This window comes from Leptonychotes weddellii, chromosome 9 (assembly GCF_054177405.1).
Source record: "Leptonychotes weddellii isolate Sample4059 chromosome 9, ASM5417740v2, whole genome shotgun sequence".
In the NCBI taxonomy this organism is placed as follows: domain Eukaryota; kingdom Metazoa; phylum Chordata; class Mammalia; order Carnivora; family Phocidae; genus Leptonychotes; species Leptonychotes weddellii.
The window spans coordinates 93,843,582-93,860,739 of NC_138377.1; the positions used below are offsets into that span (position 1 = coordinate 93,843,582).

General features: G+C 42.4%; 1 protein-coding gene across 2 annotated transcripts in view; it reads left to right on the plus strand.

The window, feature by feature from the left end:
* HACD3 (3-hydroxyacyl-CoA dehydratase 3) overlaps window positions 1–17,158 on the plus strand; it is a 39,128-nt gene that overhangs the window by 8,660 nt on the left and 13,310 nt on the right. Inside the window, exons 2-6 of one of the 2 annotated variants that reach the window (XM_006729646.3) lie at window positions 8,115–8,157; window positions 10,489–10,562; window positions 11,813–11,977; window positions 13,659–13,710; window positions 16,187–16,297. In XM_006729646.3, the coding sequence (XP_006729709.1) occupies window positions 8,115–8,157; window positions 10,489–10,562; window positions 11,813–11,977; window positions 13,659–13,710; window positions 16,187–16,297 (445 nt within the window). The remainder of the gene's footprint in view (window positions 1–8,114; window positions 8,158–10,488; window positions 10,563–11,812; window positions 11,978–13,658; window positions 13,711–16,186; window positions 16,298–17,158) is intronic. The other variant, XM_081831274.1, reaches the window with a different exon arrangement.

Consider the following 17,158-nt stretch of genomic DNA (forward strand, 5'->3'; position numbering starts at 1 on the left):
AAAAAAAAAAAAAGATAAGTCGGTCCTATCAATGTCAATATCCTGACTGTGATATTATACTGTAGTTATGTTAAAGTACTATCTTTGGGAGAAACTGGGCAAAGAGTACAAGGGATCTCTTGGTGTTATTTCTTATAACTGCATGTGGATTTATAATTATTTCAATAAAAATTTCAATTTAAAATATAAAGAGGGAACAGAGAGAGAAAGGGAAAACTCATCCTTACAGAAGAGTGCCAGCTAAAAAATGAAGAAGGAATGATTGAATTAGAAAATCATCTCTGTGCAACCTCCAGATCAGGCAAGGATTATCAGTAGATGACAGTTCCACTGGAGGAAAAAGTATAGTTAGAGAATAGGAGATTACAGTGTTAGATTACTTACTAATTACAAAAGAAAAAGAGTACCTTTAAAGTAGAGGGTTCTGGCAATCCCCATCTCTTTTTTTTTTTTTTTTAAAGATTTTATTTATTTATTTGACAGAGAGAGACACAGCGAGAGAGGGAATACAAGCAGGGGGAATGGGAGAGGGAGAAGCAGGCTTCCCGCGGAGCAGGGACCCCGATGCGGGGCTCGATCCCAGGACTCTGGGATCATGACCTGAGCCGAAGGCAGACGCTTAACGACTGAGCCACCCAGGTGCCCCAAGGCAATCCCCATCTCTTAATTAAATGATCAAGGCGTGGCCTCCTCTTAGGATGCCTTAAGAAGTACTCATATCAAGAAAAAAAAAAAGTACCCACGTCACCTATGAAATATTCTTTTTTTTAAATTTTTATTTGAAAAATTTTATTTATTTATTTGACAGAGAGAGACCCAGCGAGAGAAGGAATACAAGCAGGGGGAGTGAGGGAGGGAGAAGCAGGCTTCTCGTGGAGCAGGGAGCCCGATGCGGGGTTCGATCCCAGGACCCTGGGATCACGACCCCAGCCAAAGCAGACGCTTAACGACTGAGCCACCCAGGCGCTCCAATAAATAAAATCTTTAAAAAAAATTTTTTAAGTGAATTAAAAATTTTCAAAATAAAATATTGGGTTGAGACACTTTTTCGGGGGAGATGCCCAATACCCACCTATGTGTTTGATGATTCACTGGAAGAATTCATGGGATTCAGCATATAGTTGTACTCCTGGCTAAGGTTTATTACAGTGAAAGGATATATGACAGGATCAGCAAAGGATTAAAAACACAGGTGGAGGGGCGCCTGGGTGGTTCAGTCGTTAAGCATCTGCCTTTGGCTCAGGTCATGATCCCAGGGTCCTGGGATCAAGCCCCGCATCGGGCTCCCTGCTCGGCGGAAAGCCTGTTTCTCCCTCTCCCACTCCCCCTGCTTGTGTTCCCTCTCTTGCTGTCTCTCTCTCTGTCAAATAAATAAATAAAATCTTTAAAAAAAAAACAAAACAAAAAACCACAGGTGGAGTGTGGAGAAATTCCATGTACAGGGCTCCTCATCCTCTGTCCTTCCTGTGAGGGTATACACTTGAGTTGCTCTTTTTTTTCCAGCAATGAAAACTGCAGTAAATCACGTATAATGTTTCTGCCCAGGGAAGCGCATTAGAAAGTCAGCACCTCTGTACCCAAATTCTAGACTCCCGGAAGGAAAGTTGGTGTTTACCACTAGTCACATTGTTTGTAGGCACAGTCTAGGCCCAGTGAACGAACTGTTAGGGGACGGAGGAAAGGCAGGTTTCTCGATGCCAGCCAAGGGCTGATCTTGGAAACAGTCCCTTATAAAGATAGCAGCCTCATGCTTGCCGTATAACTTTTTTTGTGTGCATATATTAATCACACACATGCGCAAAACTAAATACTAATGATTTAAATGAGATCTAAATGTCTAAAGGCTATGGTAGCAGATAGTTCACTGAACTCTGTAGTTCTGTCAGAAATTATGAAAATGGAATGAATTGATTTAATTGCAATTCACTCAGTAGTTAATGAGACAGTAGGGACTCAGAGATGAATAAGACATAGTCCCTGCCATCAAGGAACTCAAGTCTAGAGGGGCAGATAAACCAATAAACAATAATTGCAGAACAGTGTGGTAAGTATTATAATGAAGGTGAAGACAAAGTAGTAAGGAAACAATTTAATTTAATTTTATTTTAAAGATTTATTTATTTATTTGAGAGAGAGAGAGAGAGCACAAGCAGGGTGAGCGGCAGGCAGAGGGAGAAGCAAACTCCCTGCTGAGCAAGGATCCCGATGAGGGGCTTGATCCCAGGACCCCAGGATCATGACCTGAGTGGAAGGCAGACGCTTGACTGACTGACCCACTCAGGCACCCAGGAAACTATTAATTTTAATGTTGGAAGTGAGTAGGAGGGAAGAGGAATTGATATTGGCCTGGACTTTGAAAGATAAATAGTATTCAACAGATAGGGAAACTTAGAAGGGCATCATCGTAGGCAGAGGGAGAAAAGCAACCAGATTCTGAGTGCTTACTAGTTACCAGATTCTTTACATGTTATTATAATTCAGTTCTCACAACAATCTTGTGAAATAAGCAGTGTTACTATTGTTTTAAAAGTAATGACAGTTGCTGTGGATTTGAAAGTGAATGATAGAAATAAAAAGTGGTATAACTAGGATTTGAACCCAGGTCCATCTAACTTCAAAGTCACCTTTTCCCTTCTTCCCTATCCACTCCTCTTTTTGTAAGCAAAGGCACAATTCCTCTACTAGTTAAAGATGGGCTAGGTTGTGCAGATCCTAAAAACAACTAAAGATGTTCAATAAAAATCTTAAAATCATCAAAGAGTGAACAAGTTAGAAATTATAGTGGGAACTCTGGTAAAGCTGAGTGCTGAAACTGCTTTTGCCTTGAAAACATTAGCTCAGCTGAATGAACTTGAACTTTGGCTTTAACAGCCCAACAGAGTGCAGGGGACAGAATAAGACCAAAGCCCACCAAAGATACAATATATAATAGGAAACCCTTCTCCCCATAAACTACTTCAGAGGATTATATTCTTAGGGTAAGGATGAACTAAAAGTAAATGCATCCCAGCTTCCCATCCCCAGAGGCCTTAGCACAGAGCAAAGTAGAGGAAAAAAGGTCCTTGAGCAGTTACAATCATGAGTTGGCTCTTAAAAGATTATATAGCTCAAATGTACACAATTTTGAAGATCTGAAAATCCTCAGGGTCATGAATTTAGTTTAAAGTGGTCTCAACTGGTAGGGCCAGCTCCTAGGTGCCTGGCAGAAGCAAACACAGATCCCTGTGATCTAGCTAAGCTGATTCAGATAAGAGTTTTAGACAAAAATGTATTTTTAGAGATAGAAAGGTCAGTTCACAATGATAGAGGTTTGAATTCATCAGGAAGGTAAAACAGTATTAAAGTTATATGTAACCAACACGGCCTCAGTACTATGTAAAGTAACAGAAGTAGGAGAAACAGACAAGTTGACAATAGTGTGATTTCTCAGTAACTGATAGAATAACAAGATAAAATTCAGTAAAGATAATAGTAGATTATGTGAACAAATACTTAACAGGAAATCCAGTAGACATGTATAGAACTCTGCATCTAAATTACAGAATACACATTCAGGTTCACTCGGAACATTTACACAATTTATACTGCTTCCAAATCCAAGTCTCCACAAGTCTGAAAGGATTAAAATCATACAGAGAATGCCCCCTGGTCACAGTACAGTTCAGATGGAAGTTAATAATAAGATAACGAGAAAATCTCATGTGTTTGGAAATTAAATACTTCTCAGTAACCCAATGTGTCAAGAAAGAAACTGTAATATTAGGAAATATGTTAGAATGAATAATAATGAAAATGCTATATTCAAAGCTTGAGAGATGCAACCAAAATAGGGGTTGGCAGGAAATATATATTCTTTTTAAAAAAAATTATAGCTGACATATTAGTGTCAAGTGTACAGCATAGTGATTTGACATCTGTATACATTATGAAATGATCACTGCAGAGTCTAGTTACCATCAGTCACCATATGAAGTTACTATAATATTATTGACTAGATTCCCTTTACTGTACTTTATGTTCCCGTGACTTATTTATTTTATAACTGGAAGTGTGTACCTCTTAATCCCCTTCACCTATTTCACTCACCCCCTTGCCCCTCTCCTCTCTGGCAACCACCAGTTTGTTCTCTGTACTTTTGAGTCTGTTTTTGTTCTGTTTTTTAGATTCCACATAGAAGTGAAGTCATACAGTATTTGTCTTTTTCTGTCTGACTCATTTCACTTAGCACAGTAGCCTCTAGGTCCAGTCATGTTGTCACGAATGGCAGGATTTCATTCTTTTTTTTTTTTTTTTTTTAAGATTTTATTTATTTGCGAGAGAGACAATGAGAGACAGAGAGCATGAGAGGGAAGAGGGTCAGAGGGAGAAGCAGACTCCCCGCTGAGCAGGGAGCCCGATGTGGGACTCGATCCCGGGACTCCAGGATCATGACCTGAGCCGAAGGCAGTCGCTTAACCAACTGAGCCACCCAGGCGCCCCAGGATTTCATTCTTTTTGATGGCTGATATTCCATTGTGTATACATCTTCTTTATCCATTCATCTGTGGATGGACAATTATGTTGCTTATGTATCTTGGCTGTTATAAATAATGCTGCTGTGAACATAGGGATGCATGTATCTTTTCGAATTGGTGTTTTCATTTTCTTTGGGATAAATCCCCAGAAGTAGAATCGCTAGATTGTACGGTAATTCTATTTTTAATTTTTTGAGGAACCTCCGTTCTGTTTTCCATAGTGGCTGTACTGATTTATATTCCCACCAGCAGTGCACGAGGGCTCCCTTTCCTCCGTATCCTCACCAAGCTTGTTTTTTTTCGACAATAGCCATTCTGACAGGTGTGAGGTGAGACTGTGGTTTTGATTTGCATTTCCCTGCTGATGATTGATGTTGAGCAACTTTTCACGTGTTTGTTGGCCACTGGATGTCTTCTTTGGAAAAATGTCTATTCAGATCCTGGGCCCATTTTTTAATTGGATTTTTTTTTTTTTTTTGATGTTGAGTTGTAGATGAGTTCTTGATATATTTTGGATATTAATCCCTTATGGTATCTATCCCTTACAAATGTCTTCTCCCATTCAGTGAGTTGCCTTTTTGCTTTGTTAATGATTCCCTTCACTGTGCAAAAAGCTTTTTAGTTTGAGGTGGTCCTGTTTGTTAGCTTTTACTTTTGTTGTCCTTGCCTGAAGAGTAGGATCCAAAAAAATATTTCCTTTTCTTTTTTTTAAAAATATTTATTTCTTCATTTTAGAGAGAGAGAGAGAGTGCATGGAAGCAATGGGAAGTGGCAGAGAGAGAGGGAGAGTCTGAAGCAGATTGCGCTGAGCACAGAGCCCAATGCAGGGCTCGATCTCATGACCCTGAGATCATGACCTGAGCTGAAACCAAGAGTTGGACACTCAACTGACTGTGTCCCCCAGGCACCCCCCGAAAAGATATTTCAAAGACCAATGTCTGGGAATTTACTATGTTTTCTTTTAGGAGTTTTACTGTTTCAGGTCTTACATTTAAGTCTTTAATCCATTTTGAGTTTCTTTTTGTATATGGTGTAAGAAAGTGGTCCAGTTTCATTCTTTTGCATGTAGCTGTCCAGTTTTCCCAACACTATTAATTGAAGAGACTGTCCTTTCCTCACTGCATATTCTTGCCTCCTTTGCCATAGGTTAATTGACCATGAAAGCATGGCTTTATTTCTGGGCTCTCTGTTCTGTTTCATTGATGTATGTGTCTTTGTGCAAGTACTATACTGTTTTGGTTACTATAGCTTTGTAGTATACTATATGGATACTATAGCTTTGTAGTTACTATAGCTTTGAAATCAGGGAGCATGATGTCTCCAGCTTTGTTCTTTCTCAAAATCGGTTTAGCTATTGGGGTCTTTTTGTGGCTCTGTATAAATTTTAGGGTTATTTATTCTAGTTCTGTGAAAAATGCCATTGGTATTTTGATAGGGATTGCACTGAAGTCTGTAGATTGCTTTGGGTAGTATGGACGTTATAATAATATTCTTCCAATCCATGAGCATGGAATATATCTTTCCATTTATTTGCATCCTCTTCAATTTCTTTCATCAGTGTCTTACAGTTTTCAGAGTACAGGTCTTTCACCTCCTTGGTTAAATTTATTCCTAGGTTATTTTATTCTTTCTGATGCAGTTGTAAATGAGGTTGTTTTCTTAATTTCTCTTTCTGATAATTCATTATTAGTGTATAGAAGTGAAGCAGATTTCTGTATATTGATTTTGTATCCTGCAACTTTATGGAATTCATTTATTAATTCTAGTAGTTTTTTGGTGGAGTCTTTATAGCTTTCTGTATATAGTTTCATGTCATCTGCAAATAGTGACAATTTTACTTCTTTTTTTTTTACCAGTTTGGGTGCCTTTTGTTTCTTTTTTGTCCCTGCTGAACAGGGAGCCCGATGTGATATGGGGCTTGATCCTAGGACCTCAGGACCATGATGTTTAACTGACTGAGTCACCCTGGCGCCCCTCAGTTCACTAATATTTTGTTGAAGATTTTTGCTTCTGTGTTCATCAGAGATACCGGTCTGTTTTTGTTTGTAGTGTCTGTTTTTGGTATCAGGGTAATGCTGGCCTCATAGAATAGGTTTGAAAGTATTCCTTCCTCTTCAGTTTTTTGGAATAGTTTGAGAAGTTGGGTATTAACTCTTCTTTAAATGTTCAGTAGAATTTACCGGTGAAGCCATCTGGTCCTAGACTTTTGTCTGTCAGAAGTTTTTCGACTACTGATTCAATTTCATTCCTTTTTCCTTCCAAGTGATTTAGAGTATGGGAAACACACTGAGTTGGGCAAGAAGTGATCTGGGTGGGAACCTTACCTCCAAGACATTCTAGAACTTTAGCTTTAATGAAAATATCTATATCAAAACCCTGTTTCCCTTACCGAGGAACCATGCCCCTGAAAGTGTAGCCTCTCTTGCTGAGGTTCCCTAACTCCCTGTTCCTGCCACAGAGATCATCTAGAAGTTTAGCTCCTTTGGGTGAGCATCTCAGCCTAAAGTCTGTACTCCTGCTAGGGAGGTTCTCACCATAAAGCTTGGCTCAGATGCTCCCTCCCCGTCCCCCCTGCCCCGTCCCCCCCAGCCTTCATTCTTTCCCTTTTCCTAACACTCTTGGCTGTGAATAGAGCACTAGGCTCCCTCTCCCCACCCCCTCTCCAATCTTCTCTCTGTATCATTTGTTGGTTTCCTTCCATGCATGATGGAGCACAGAGAGCTGAGCCTGCAGGAGAAAAATGACTTAGTTCCAGCACTAGAAACATGCTGCTCTTTGCTTATTAACTTTGGGCTGGGGTAGGAGGTGAGTCATTTCTCATCCATTGAAAAAAGAGCTGAGTAGTATCACTTTAAGTTACGCTATTAAAGTCACGTAGCAACTTCTGGGAATAAGTGAACAATCTGGAGAGTTTTGAGCTCTTTAGTGTTGGTTTGGGTGGGGGTTAAGAGCTCAGAACCTGAGGCAAGGGCACTGTCGGTTTCATTTTGAGTGAAATCCCTTGTAATCATCAGCCCTTCTCTCTACCTACTGGAATGAATTTATTCTTCATGTTGCCTTGTAGGTCTCACTTCTGGCGAACCTTTCCTCAGCGATCCTATTCTTGTTGTGCTTGCTCTCTTAACACTTAAAACACTTAACTGCTTTTTACTACTCTTTTGGTCTTGAACATATGTTACTTGATACTGTTTGAGATCTTCTGACAGGAAGTGACTCATCGTCTGTTCCACTAGGATTCTCTGCCTCCGCAGCTCAGGGACTGAGTCTTAGAGATCTGGCTTCTCCCTGGAAACACCTCCCATAGCACCTTTGTACCATTTGCCATCATTAGAAGGGACTGATTCAGTATCTGATTGTTCTGCACAGTTGGAGCAGCTTAGGGTTATTCTTGCAGATGCCTACAATCCCAGACGGGTACAGGTAGACATAGAGAAATCCTGCACAGAGCTGTGCATAAACAACTAAATATATTTTCTGGGGGAGGCCCAGGTAGGAGGCCGAGTCCCTAAGGGGGAAGGATGGAGGGAAGAAAGCCCCGGTTTTAATTTCATTTTTCTCCTATTAAAATGCCCTTCTCGCATCCTTGGTCTCTTTTCACAGAATCCTGGCATCAGCATCACTGAAAATGTGCTGCATTTCAAAGGTCAGTATCCGGGCAAATGCTCCCAGCTCTCTACACAGCTAGAGAGGCATGGTGGTGGTTTCTTATTCCTTTTTATCGATTTGTTTTATTCACTTTCTATTGATGTTCACCTCTCTGCTGCTCTTGGGGTAAACTAGATTGTTTTGAAATATATGATTAGAAAAGTCAAAGAACTTACTAGGACTTAGAAGTCCTGCTTTCCTCTTAGAGAGGCAGTAGATAGAGTGAGAAAGAATCCCGGGCTGGAAATCAGGACATCTGTCTTCTAGCTCTAATTCTGCTATCCTTGGACAACTTACTGACTTCTCTGGGCTAATAAAATGAAGGTACTTGGTTATAATCTGTATTTCTCAAATTTTAGGACCTATGGACACCTGAGAAAATGTCCTAAGGATCCTCCTGGGCCATGGACCCCAGTTTGAGAAAACATGTGAAGAATTAAATATGTTCACTTTATTATTATTATTATTTTTAAGATTTTATTTATTCATTTGACAGAGAGATAGAGCCAGAGAGTACAAGCAGAGGGAATGGCAGAGGGAGAGGGAGAAGCAGGCTCTGCACTAAGCAGGGAGCCTGATGTGGGGCTCGATCCCAGAACCCTGGGATCATGACCTGAGCTGCAGGCAGACGCTTAACCATCTGAGCCACCCAGGCGCCCAAAATATGGTCATTTTATTTATTTATTTATTTATTAAAGATTTTATTTATTTATTTGACAGAGACACAGCGAGAGAGGGAACACAAGCAGGGGGAGCGGGAGAGGGAGAAGCAGGCTTCCCGCTGAGCAGGGAGCCCGACGTGGGGCTCGATCCCAGGACCTTGGGACCATGAGCTGAGCTGAAGGCAGACGCTTAACGACTGAGCCACCCAGGCGCCCCAGGATATGGTCACTTTAAATGATATTTGGCTCCATTGCCCCTGGGAACACAGCCTGTATTCTTGGCATGTCAGTATTTAATTATAAGGTAGCCATCTAGATGATCCAGAATACACTTCTTTTTTTTTTTTTTAAGATTAAAATCGAAACAAAAAATAGAAATTTTCTTAATGAGACTTTACAGTTCTCTGATGCTATACTCACAGACCAGTTTAAGAAACACGGCATTCTAGATGATGCCTAAAGCCTTTGCAGCCCTGACAGTCTTTGATTCTGTGAATCTGCCTCTGTCTTCTTCTCGGTTTGTCAGCAGTTATGCTGCTGTGCCTGAGAGGGGAGGTCCGGCTCCCTTGTCACCCAAGGGGTGGGATTCTCCCTCCTCTCTCTTTGTGCTAGTTCCTTGGAGTGTCGTTAGTAAGTGGCTGGGCAGTATGGGATATTGACGAGTTTCTGCTTTACTGGAGATTCCATCTACCTCCATATGCTTGCATGAACATGCAGCCTGGCTGTTGTATCTGCATTTCAAGACGAGAGCTGTTATGGTAGCAGCTCAGATTTTTTGGGTGTTAACACATTTGAAAGGAAGTTAAGTGATGGAAGTATGCTTTGCCACTCGGAGATTATGGACTGCTCGACCTTAAGGAATTTATGGTCAGGAACAATAGCCACCTGTAGCAAATATTAGGCAAATTATACCACATGTGGCCAGATGAGGAAAGAGAATCCCAGGAGGGAACCAAATGACGGGCAAGTCAGAGAGTTAGAGGGGAAGGGATGTGCAGCAGACCTTGGCACCTAGGCATGGCACCTGTTTGTTTTGGGCAAGGGAGCCATGTCAAGGCACAGGAATGGCGGAATGGTCAACCCAGGGACTTTCCTCCCAGGTCATTTTTCCTCTCTTAGGAACGAGCGGAGGAGATTATATTGCTCTTTTTCGTTCCATTCGGGATGTGTTAAAGGAGAAGTCAGCTTCTTCATTTTATGTCCCTGGTTGGGAGGTTCTAGATTCGGAACTTTCTTTGAGACAGTCCAGCATTTCCATATACCCTGCGGCTTTCCTTAGCTGTAGTCAAGATAACGTACCTACCTGATATTTCTCTGCCCTGGATTCAGTGCCAAAGTAAATGTTGAAAGTTACATTTATAGCTCTGTGATACCTTTGGCTTTGCTTTCGGTATTCTTTTTCCTGCCTATTATTTGTACTTGGTTATTATCGAGGCCACATTGGAAGATGAAGTAAATATTCTGGAACTGATCATCAGAAGGACATATGGAGATAAGCTTTTGTCCGGGATTCAGCTTATCTAGCTTGTCTGAGTAGCTCTGCTCACAAGCCCCCACTGATTTGGGCAGGACCCATTACTGTTTGTATACTTCCAAAAGAACTGCACCAAGCTTTTGGATGGCCTTGCTCTGCCAGTTCACTTTAATCCACATTTCTTTCTTTGTAGCTCAGGGACATGGTGCCAAAGGAGACAACGTCTATGAATTTCACTTGGAGTTCTTAGACCTTGTGAAACCAGAGGTATGTCCTTTCTTTTCTCACTTCCCTTTCCATTTCAGGAAATAAATACGAGTAGTTTAGTGAAATAGGGGGGTAGGGGTTGTGAGGGAAAAAAAGATAAAAACCAAAGAATATAGTTCTGTTGTTGGGAACTGAGTCCCGATTTTAGCTGCAGGGGAGTGGGAAAGACAGAGAGCCTGAGGTGAATCTGGGCTCCGCCATTCACTAGCGGTGCAAACAAGTCACTTCACTTCCGTGAGTGAGTTTCCTCATGTGTGAAATGAAGGGTTGGACTAAGAAATCCTTAGGGGCCTTTCTAGCTCTGACACTGTATGGTGTTAGGGAAGACAGAGCAGGATGGCACTGGCAGGGAGCAGAGTTACATAAGGTAGGTGAAGGCCACGCCGAGCGCTTGCTTTCATGTGACTTGGCTACAGGGGCAGTAGAAATCAGAAAAGGTGGAGACTGCCAACCTTTAGAAAGAATGGGGAAATATCCTTGAAGTTTCCCTTCTCTCAGAACTTGAGGGAAGCTTTTCTGACAGGAAGAGAGGATCTAACAGAAGGTGTGTTTTGGGTTCTGGAATTACACTCTTATCTCCCGGGGCTTGAGCATATTGATCTCTCTGTGCGGGAGGGCTCAGTTGTTTTGGTTGGTTTAATAGTCAGCAGTGGTTTAAGGGGTAGAGAACCTGTCATGGGTCTTGCTTTAGAGGCAAAGGAAGAGGCCGTGTAGAGGAAGAATGAACTGGAACAGCCTCTTGAGAATTTGAGTTTAGCTGGGAGGTTGTTCTAGGCTGACCCTTGTGATAGAGCTGTAACTGATCCAGTAAGTTCCAGCCTTGAATAGACCTTTCTAAAACAAGGGCTTGTTATCCAGGGACTGTTGACCATACTAATTCAGTCATCTTCATGGGAAGGAGATTTGGAAGGTGAGGATGTACTGAGAGAGTGACTGGATGTCGTGCCATGCGTGGTAGAGATCTGGCAGGAGGTTCATCTAGAACCAGAACTATATGCCTTTCTTACCCCGATTTCCTCCTGTGTCCTTCACTGGACGATCAGAGAAAGACAGTGCCATTCTTACCAGTGCTTTGCTCTACCAGCCCTTGGTCTGGAGGTTCTCTTTGCATCACTCCTTGTAGGACCCGAGAAGGAAGGGGAATGACCATGCTGTGCGGCTTCCATGCGGAGCCACACTGGCTTGGAGCAGGGGAAGGAGTCAGGGACGGGAAGGAGAGGGCGTTCTCACATTCTCACTTTCTCTTCTAGCCGGTTTACAAACTGACCCAGAGGCAGGTAAACATTACAGTACAGAAGAAGGTGAGTCAGTGGTGGGAGAGACTCACTAAGCAGGAGAAGCGCCCACTGTTTTTGGCCCCTGACTTTGATCGCTGGCTGGACGAGTCTGATGCAGAAATGGAGCTCAGAGCCAAGGTTAGTAAGGACCGTAGGATCAAGACAAATCGTAAGGAACACAACTTATTTGGAAGTTATCTGGGCCACCTCAGATACCTATCTGGGTCTGATAAAATGAGGACAAAATTGTAAATTCAGTTAAAGACCTGGAAACATGTTTTTTTGTTTGTTTTTAAGATTTTATTTACTTATTTGATAGAGAGTGTGTGCGTGAACGAGAGGGCACATGCAGGGGGAGGGGCAGAGGGAGATAGAGGGAGAAGCGGACTCCCCACTGAGCAGAGAGCCTGATGTGGGACTTGACCCCAGGACCCTGGGATCATGACCTGAGCTGAAGGCAGACGCTTAACCGTTTGAGCCACCCAGGCATCCCTGGAAACATGATTTTACAGAAGTACTGGTCATATGTTTTGTAGACTGTCCCTCAACTGGGGTTTGTTGGATGTTTTTCTCATGATTTAGAGAGGGTGATGGGATTTCGGGGAGGAGGACCACTGAGGTTTCATTCTTGCTGTGTCACATCAAGGGTATATACTGTCAGCATGGCTTATCACTGTTGATACTCATCTTGATCATCTGGCTGAGGCGTATTTATCCGGTTTCTCCATTGTAATGTTACTCCGCCCCCTTTCTTAACTGTGTACTTTTTGGACGGAAGTCACTATGTCTAGCTCATGCTTAAGGGGTGGGGAGTTACGCTTCCCATCCTTACTGCGGAGTATCTACGTACTTTATTTGGAATTCTTCTGTATGGGAGATTTGTCTGTTCTCTTCCATGTATTTATTCAGTCATTTATTTATATCCGTATGGACTGATGAATGTTTGTTTTATAGTTTGGTTTATAACCCAATACAATGTGATTTGTATGTTATTTATTTTGTTGTTCATGTTGTCCCAGCTTTGGCCATCGGAAGCTCTTTCAGTTGGCTCTTGTGTCCTTTTGACAAAGCTCTGTCATTGTGGGGCTTTTTTTTTTTTTTTCTTTTGGACATCCTTAATTTCTGGCATTATAAGCTGCTCCAGGCTTATCTTATGTATTCCCTGCTCCAGCCCTAGAGTCAGCCATTCTTCAAGGAGCTCTGTTCTTTTTATTGGGGAATAGTAATGGAAACCAAGATCTGGGCTCTAGATATTGCTTCTAGATCCTCTCAGGTGACACAATGAGGAACTATATGTGTGCAGACTAGCCCATTCATATACTACCCATACCTATAAATATTTCTGTCTGTAACCATCTGTATCTATGTTGACCTAATGTGAGTTCTTACTGATGTTGGAGACATGATTTTAGCTTCTGGAAAAACTATACTAAAAATCTACAAGTCTTAAAAAAAAAATAAAACAGCGATCTATTTCCTGCCCTAAAATTCTGTTTTGTTTCTATGACTGTGACACATCTTCTGGGGGTCTTTTCCAGCTCCGAGATTCTAAGACTCTCCACTTTGTAGTTTGGAAGCCAGCTGATTGGTTGAATTCTGTGAGCACAGGATGAGCATCCTGTGGTGCTGGTGCTACCCAGGAAGGAGGAGTTAGGCTGAGGATGTCAGGCCCGAGCTAGGACGTTTGCTCCGGTGAAGCGTGAACACAGTTGGAGGAGGTGGCTTTGAGGGATTCAGATCACTTATTCAGCATGTGGACTTTTGCAAGCATCTGGGAATTCTAACCTGTGTTCTTGGAAAACTTCTGTCCAAATTCTAGGAAGAAGAACGCCTAAATAAACTAAGAATTGAAAGCCAAGGCTCCCCTGAAAGTAAGTTGCCCTGCTGCTTTTTTTTTTTTTTTTTAAAGATTTTATTCATTTATTCATGAGAGACAGAGAGAGAGAGAGAAGCAGAGGGAGAAGCAGGCTCCCAAGGAGCAGGGAGCCCGATGCGGGACTCGATCCCAGGACCCTGGGATCATGACCTGAGCCAAAGGCAGACGCTTAACCGTCTGAGCCACCCAGGTGCCCTGCCCTGCTGCTTCTGTGGTAGCTACCAGTTAACTGACGATAGAGATGGGGGTATGGAGGGGTGTGATGCGGTTAGGAGAGCTAATGTGGTGTGTGTGAGGTGATGAGGACCCCTTCATGCGCAGGGCTTACTCTGTGCACACCCACATCAGAAGCCTTCCTTTTAATGTTTCCCTTCTGTTTGGAGCCTAACATCACCTGAGGGCACCAAAGCCGGTCTAGCAGAAGGGAAGAACCATAGTTTCCTGGACTGGCCTAATGTCAGTGGCCGCAGGCCCTGTCTAGACACGTGGAAACACCACGTCGGTCCAAGGCTACACTTCCTCCAGCCTGGTGTTTTTCTCCCAGATAAGCGTGGCTCTCAACCTCAGAAACTCTATTCCTGTTTCTCTCCGTCCAACTGCTCAGAAGCAAGAAGTTCTGTGAGCGTATTGTGTTTTGGGCGACGCAGATGAGATGCAGCAGCCGTTCACTTCCTGCAGGGGGGAAGCATCGTAGCAGGCCCTGGAGGGGTAGAGCCTGTGACTTCATCAGAGCACCTGCTCTCTCAGAGCATCCATTCCAGGGGGCGGACCACGAAAGACTGTATAAAATGCAGGCGGAAAAGCAAAATAAAATCAAGGTTTCTCATGTGTCCATGTATTTTCAAGTTTTAGGGACACTTATGTGGCATGCTGTAAGTAAGGAAGGGGAAAGTTTTAGAGTGGCTGTTTTCAAACTACGTCCCGTGGTCCCCAGGGGTTCCCAGGGATGCTTTGGAGGGACAGGCCAAGCAAGCGGGTCCACTTCAACCAGAGAAATTCTGCTTGTGTTTTATGTGTTAGGTTCTGAACAAAGTTCGTTTTGAGGAGGAGGTTTCATTGCTTTAGAAAAAGATTTTAATAACCACTAACGTAGAGGAATACTCCTTTAGAAAACAAAGAAGGGGAGAAGTTAGTGGAGGCAAAGAATAAAGATTTGAGATTAAGATTAATTTTGAGCTTGAAAATTATTTGAAACTTAAGTTAATTTTGGAGGGGGTTTTAGAGGGATAAACTTCAAAAACGTAAAAATTCTTATATATGGATTTTTAGGACATTAGATAATGCTTTTACTGTTTTATCTCAGTTCATGAAGTTTCCTAATGAAATAAGTTCTTGAGGATGGCGAAATCTAATACATTTTTGTGGTTTTGAAGAAAAAATTTTAGTTCAGTGTTGCGAAAAGTCTGACTCTTTTGACTCCTTAGGACTAGGTTGCTTTTGATTGACCACCCTGTTTAGCTTGTTTATTTGAGCATCCGCCGAGGGTTACATGCAGAATATCTGTTGCCTTGGAATAAATATGGAGCAGCAAGATCTGAGCTCCATAGCTCTTCTCTTGAGAATTATCCTTTCCTTTGCCCCACTCCTTTGACTCAACCATGACTCTAAGCTCCTTACTCCTTCCTTAACTCTGTAATTGGCTGTGTCTTCACAAGCCTTAGGCTGCAGACAAAATTAACAATTCCTTATCCTCCTGCCTCTCACGCTGTACTTTTCCTTCTTCAGTTGTGTCCTCATTCTGCCCATCTCTTCCAAAGTACAGGGCAGGCACCATGTCATCTCTGCAGACTTGCCTGCTTCCCACTTCCCCAGCTGAGTGTTGTTTTCTCACCTTGAGGGTTTCCCAAGATGCTACCTGTTACTCTCTCTTGTATTACGGCTTTCAGATTGTAAATTCTTTGAGGGTGACATCAAGTCTTGACATCTTGGAATCCCACTAGTGCCCCTCAGTACCTCGCACTTGTGGGTGTTCAGTTGATCCTTGGTTAGATGCATATATGATCAAATATCAAAATTCTTTTTTTGTGTGTGTTTCTATTTCTTTGAGCTAGTTTGACCTACATGACCTTAAAAAATTGTGGGAAAGAAGAAACTGTAGATTATATGAAAATGACAAGAGTAGGAGTGGAGTGTAGCTTTATTTCCCTTCTTTAATGCCTCCTAAGATGGTCAGTCATTCTTTGCCAGAAGTAATTTTTCTCCTTGGATTTATTATGTCTGTACACTTATCCCTCAAGGCTGTGAGAGGAAAGACTGCTAAAGAAATATCTTGGAGTGCATTGTCCATAACTTCACCTTACCCCTTTCTCTTTGGGCCTAGAAGCCCAGGCTGATGCAGATTTGGACCAGATATCTGTTTGGGAACTCAGGGCACCCAATGGGAGAGAGGGGTTGAAGTCCACCAGGTCTGTCCCCCACCCCTCTGTTGCAGCTCTGCTTGTAACAGTTTCCTGTCTCGTTTTGCTTTTCAGCTCTTACAAGCTTGAAGAAAGGATACCTGTTCATGTATAATCTCGTGCAGTTCTTGGGATTCTCCTGGATCTTTGTCAACATGACTGTGCGGTTCTTTATTTTGGGAAAAGGCAAGCACAAAATTTCAACACTAACCTTTCTTTCTTTTTTTTTTAAAGATTTTTTATTTATCTGACAGAGAGAGCAGGAGAGCACAAGCAGGGGGAGCAGCAGAGGGAGAGGGAAAAGCAGGTTCCCTGCTGAACAGAGAGCATGACGCAGGGCTCAATCCCAGGCCCCTGGGACCATGACCTGAGCCGAAGGCAGATGCTTAACCGACTGAGCCACCCAGGCGCCCCAACACTAATGTTCTTTTGTCAGTAGTTTGGCCTACTGCCCACCAAAGGTGTCAGCAGTACCCTGCCTTTGGTATTAATAATAACCCCCCACGTTTGTGTAGCAGTCACGCCTTTCATTGTACGTCCATGTCTCTGAGTTCCCTGGGCCTTGTGAAACAAGCAGGCTGGACAGTGTGTCCATTTAACAGGTGAGGAGACAGGCTTAGAACTGGTCCACGTTCACACGGCTGGCCAGAGGCCCACCGTGGGCTTGCATTCCTTTCTCTGCTCACTACATGGAGTTCATTTGTAACCAGATAAACTTGCGTGGTACTTCCAGTGTCAGAGTTAATGCAGATCCAAAGGGATCGCGCCCTTTGGGAGCCTAAGTAGATGGACTCAAATGGACTATTCCAAAACTGAATGAAAAGACTATCATAAAGCTATTTGTTCTTGATAAATTAATTTGTGTGTTTTTTTAAATTAATTTGTATATTTAACAGAATTCTGGCAAAAAGTAAATGACAATGGAAAATTTTTGAGAATGTGTGCTGAAGTATTCTGAACATAATACATACATACATACCATGTACATACTTGTATTATGAACAATAAATAGGTAATAAAATTTGGGGGAAGAAAGGGTAATGGGAG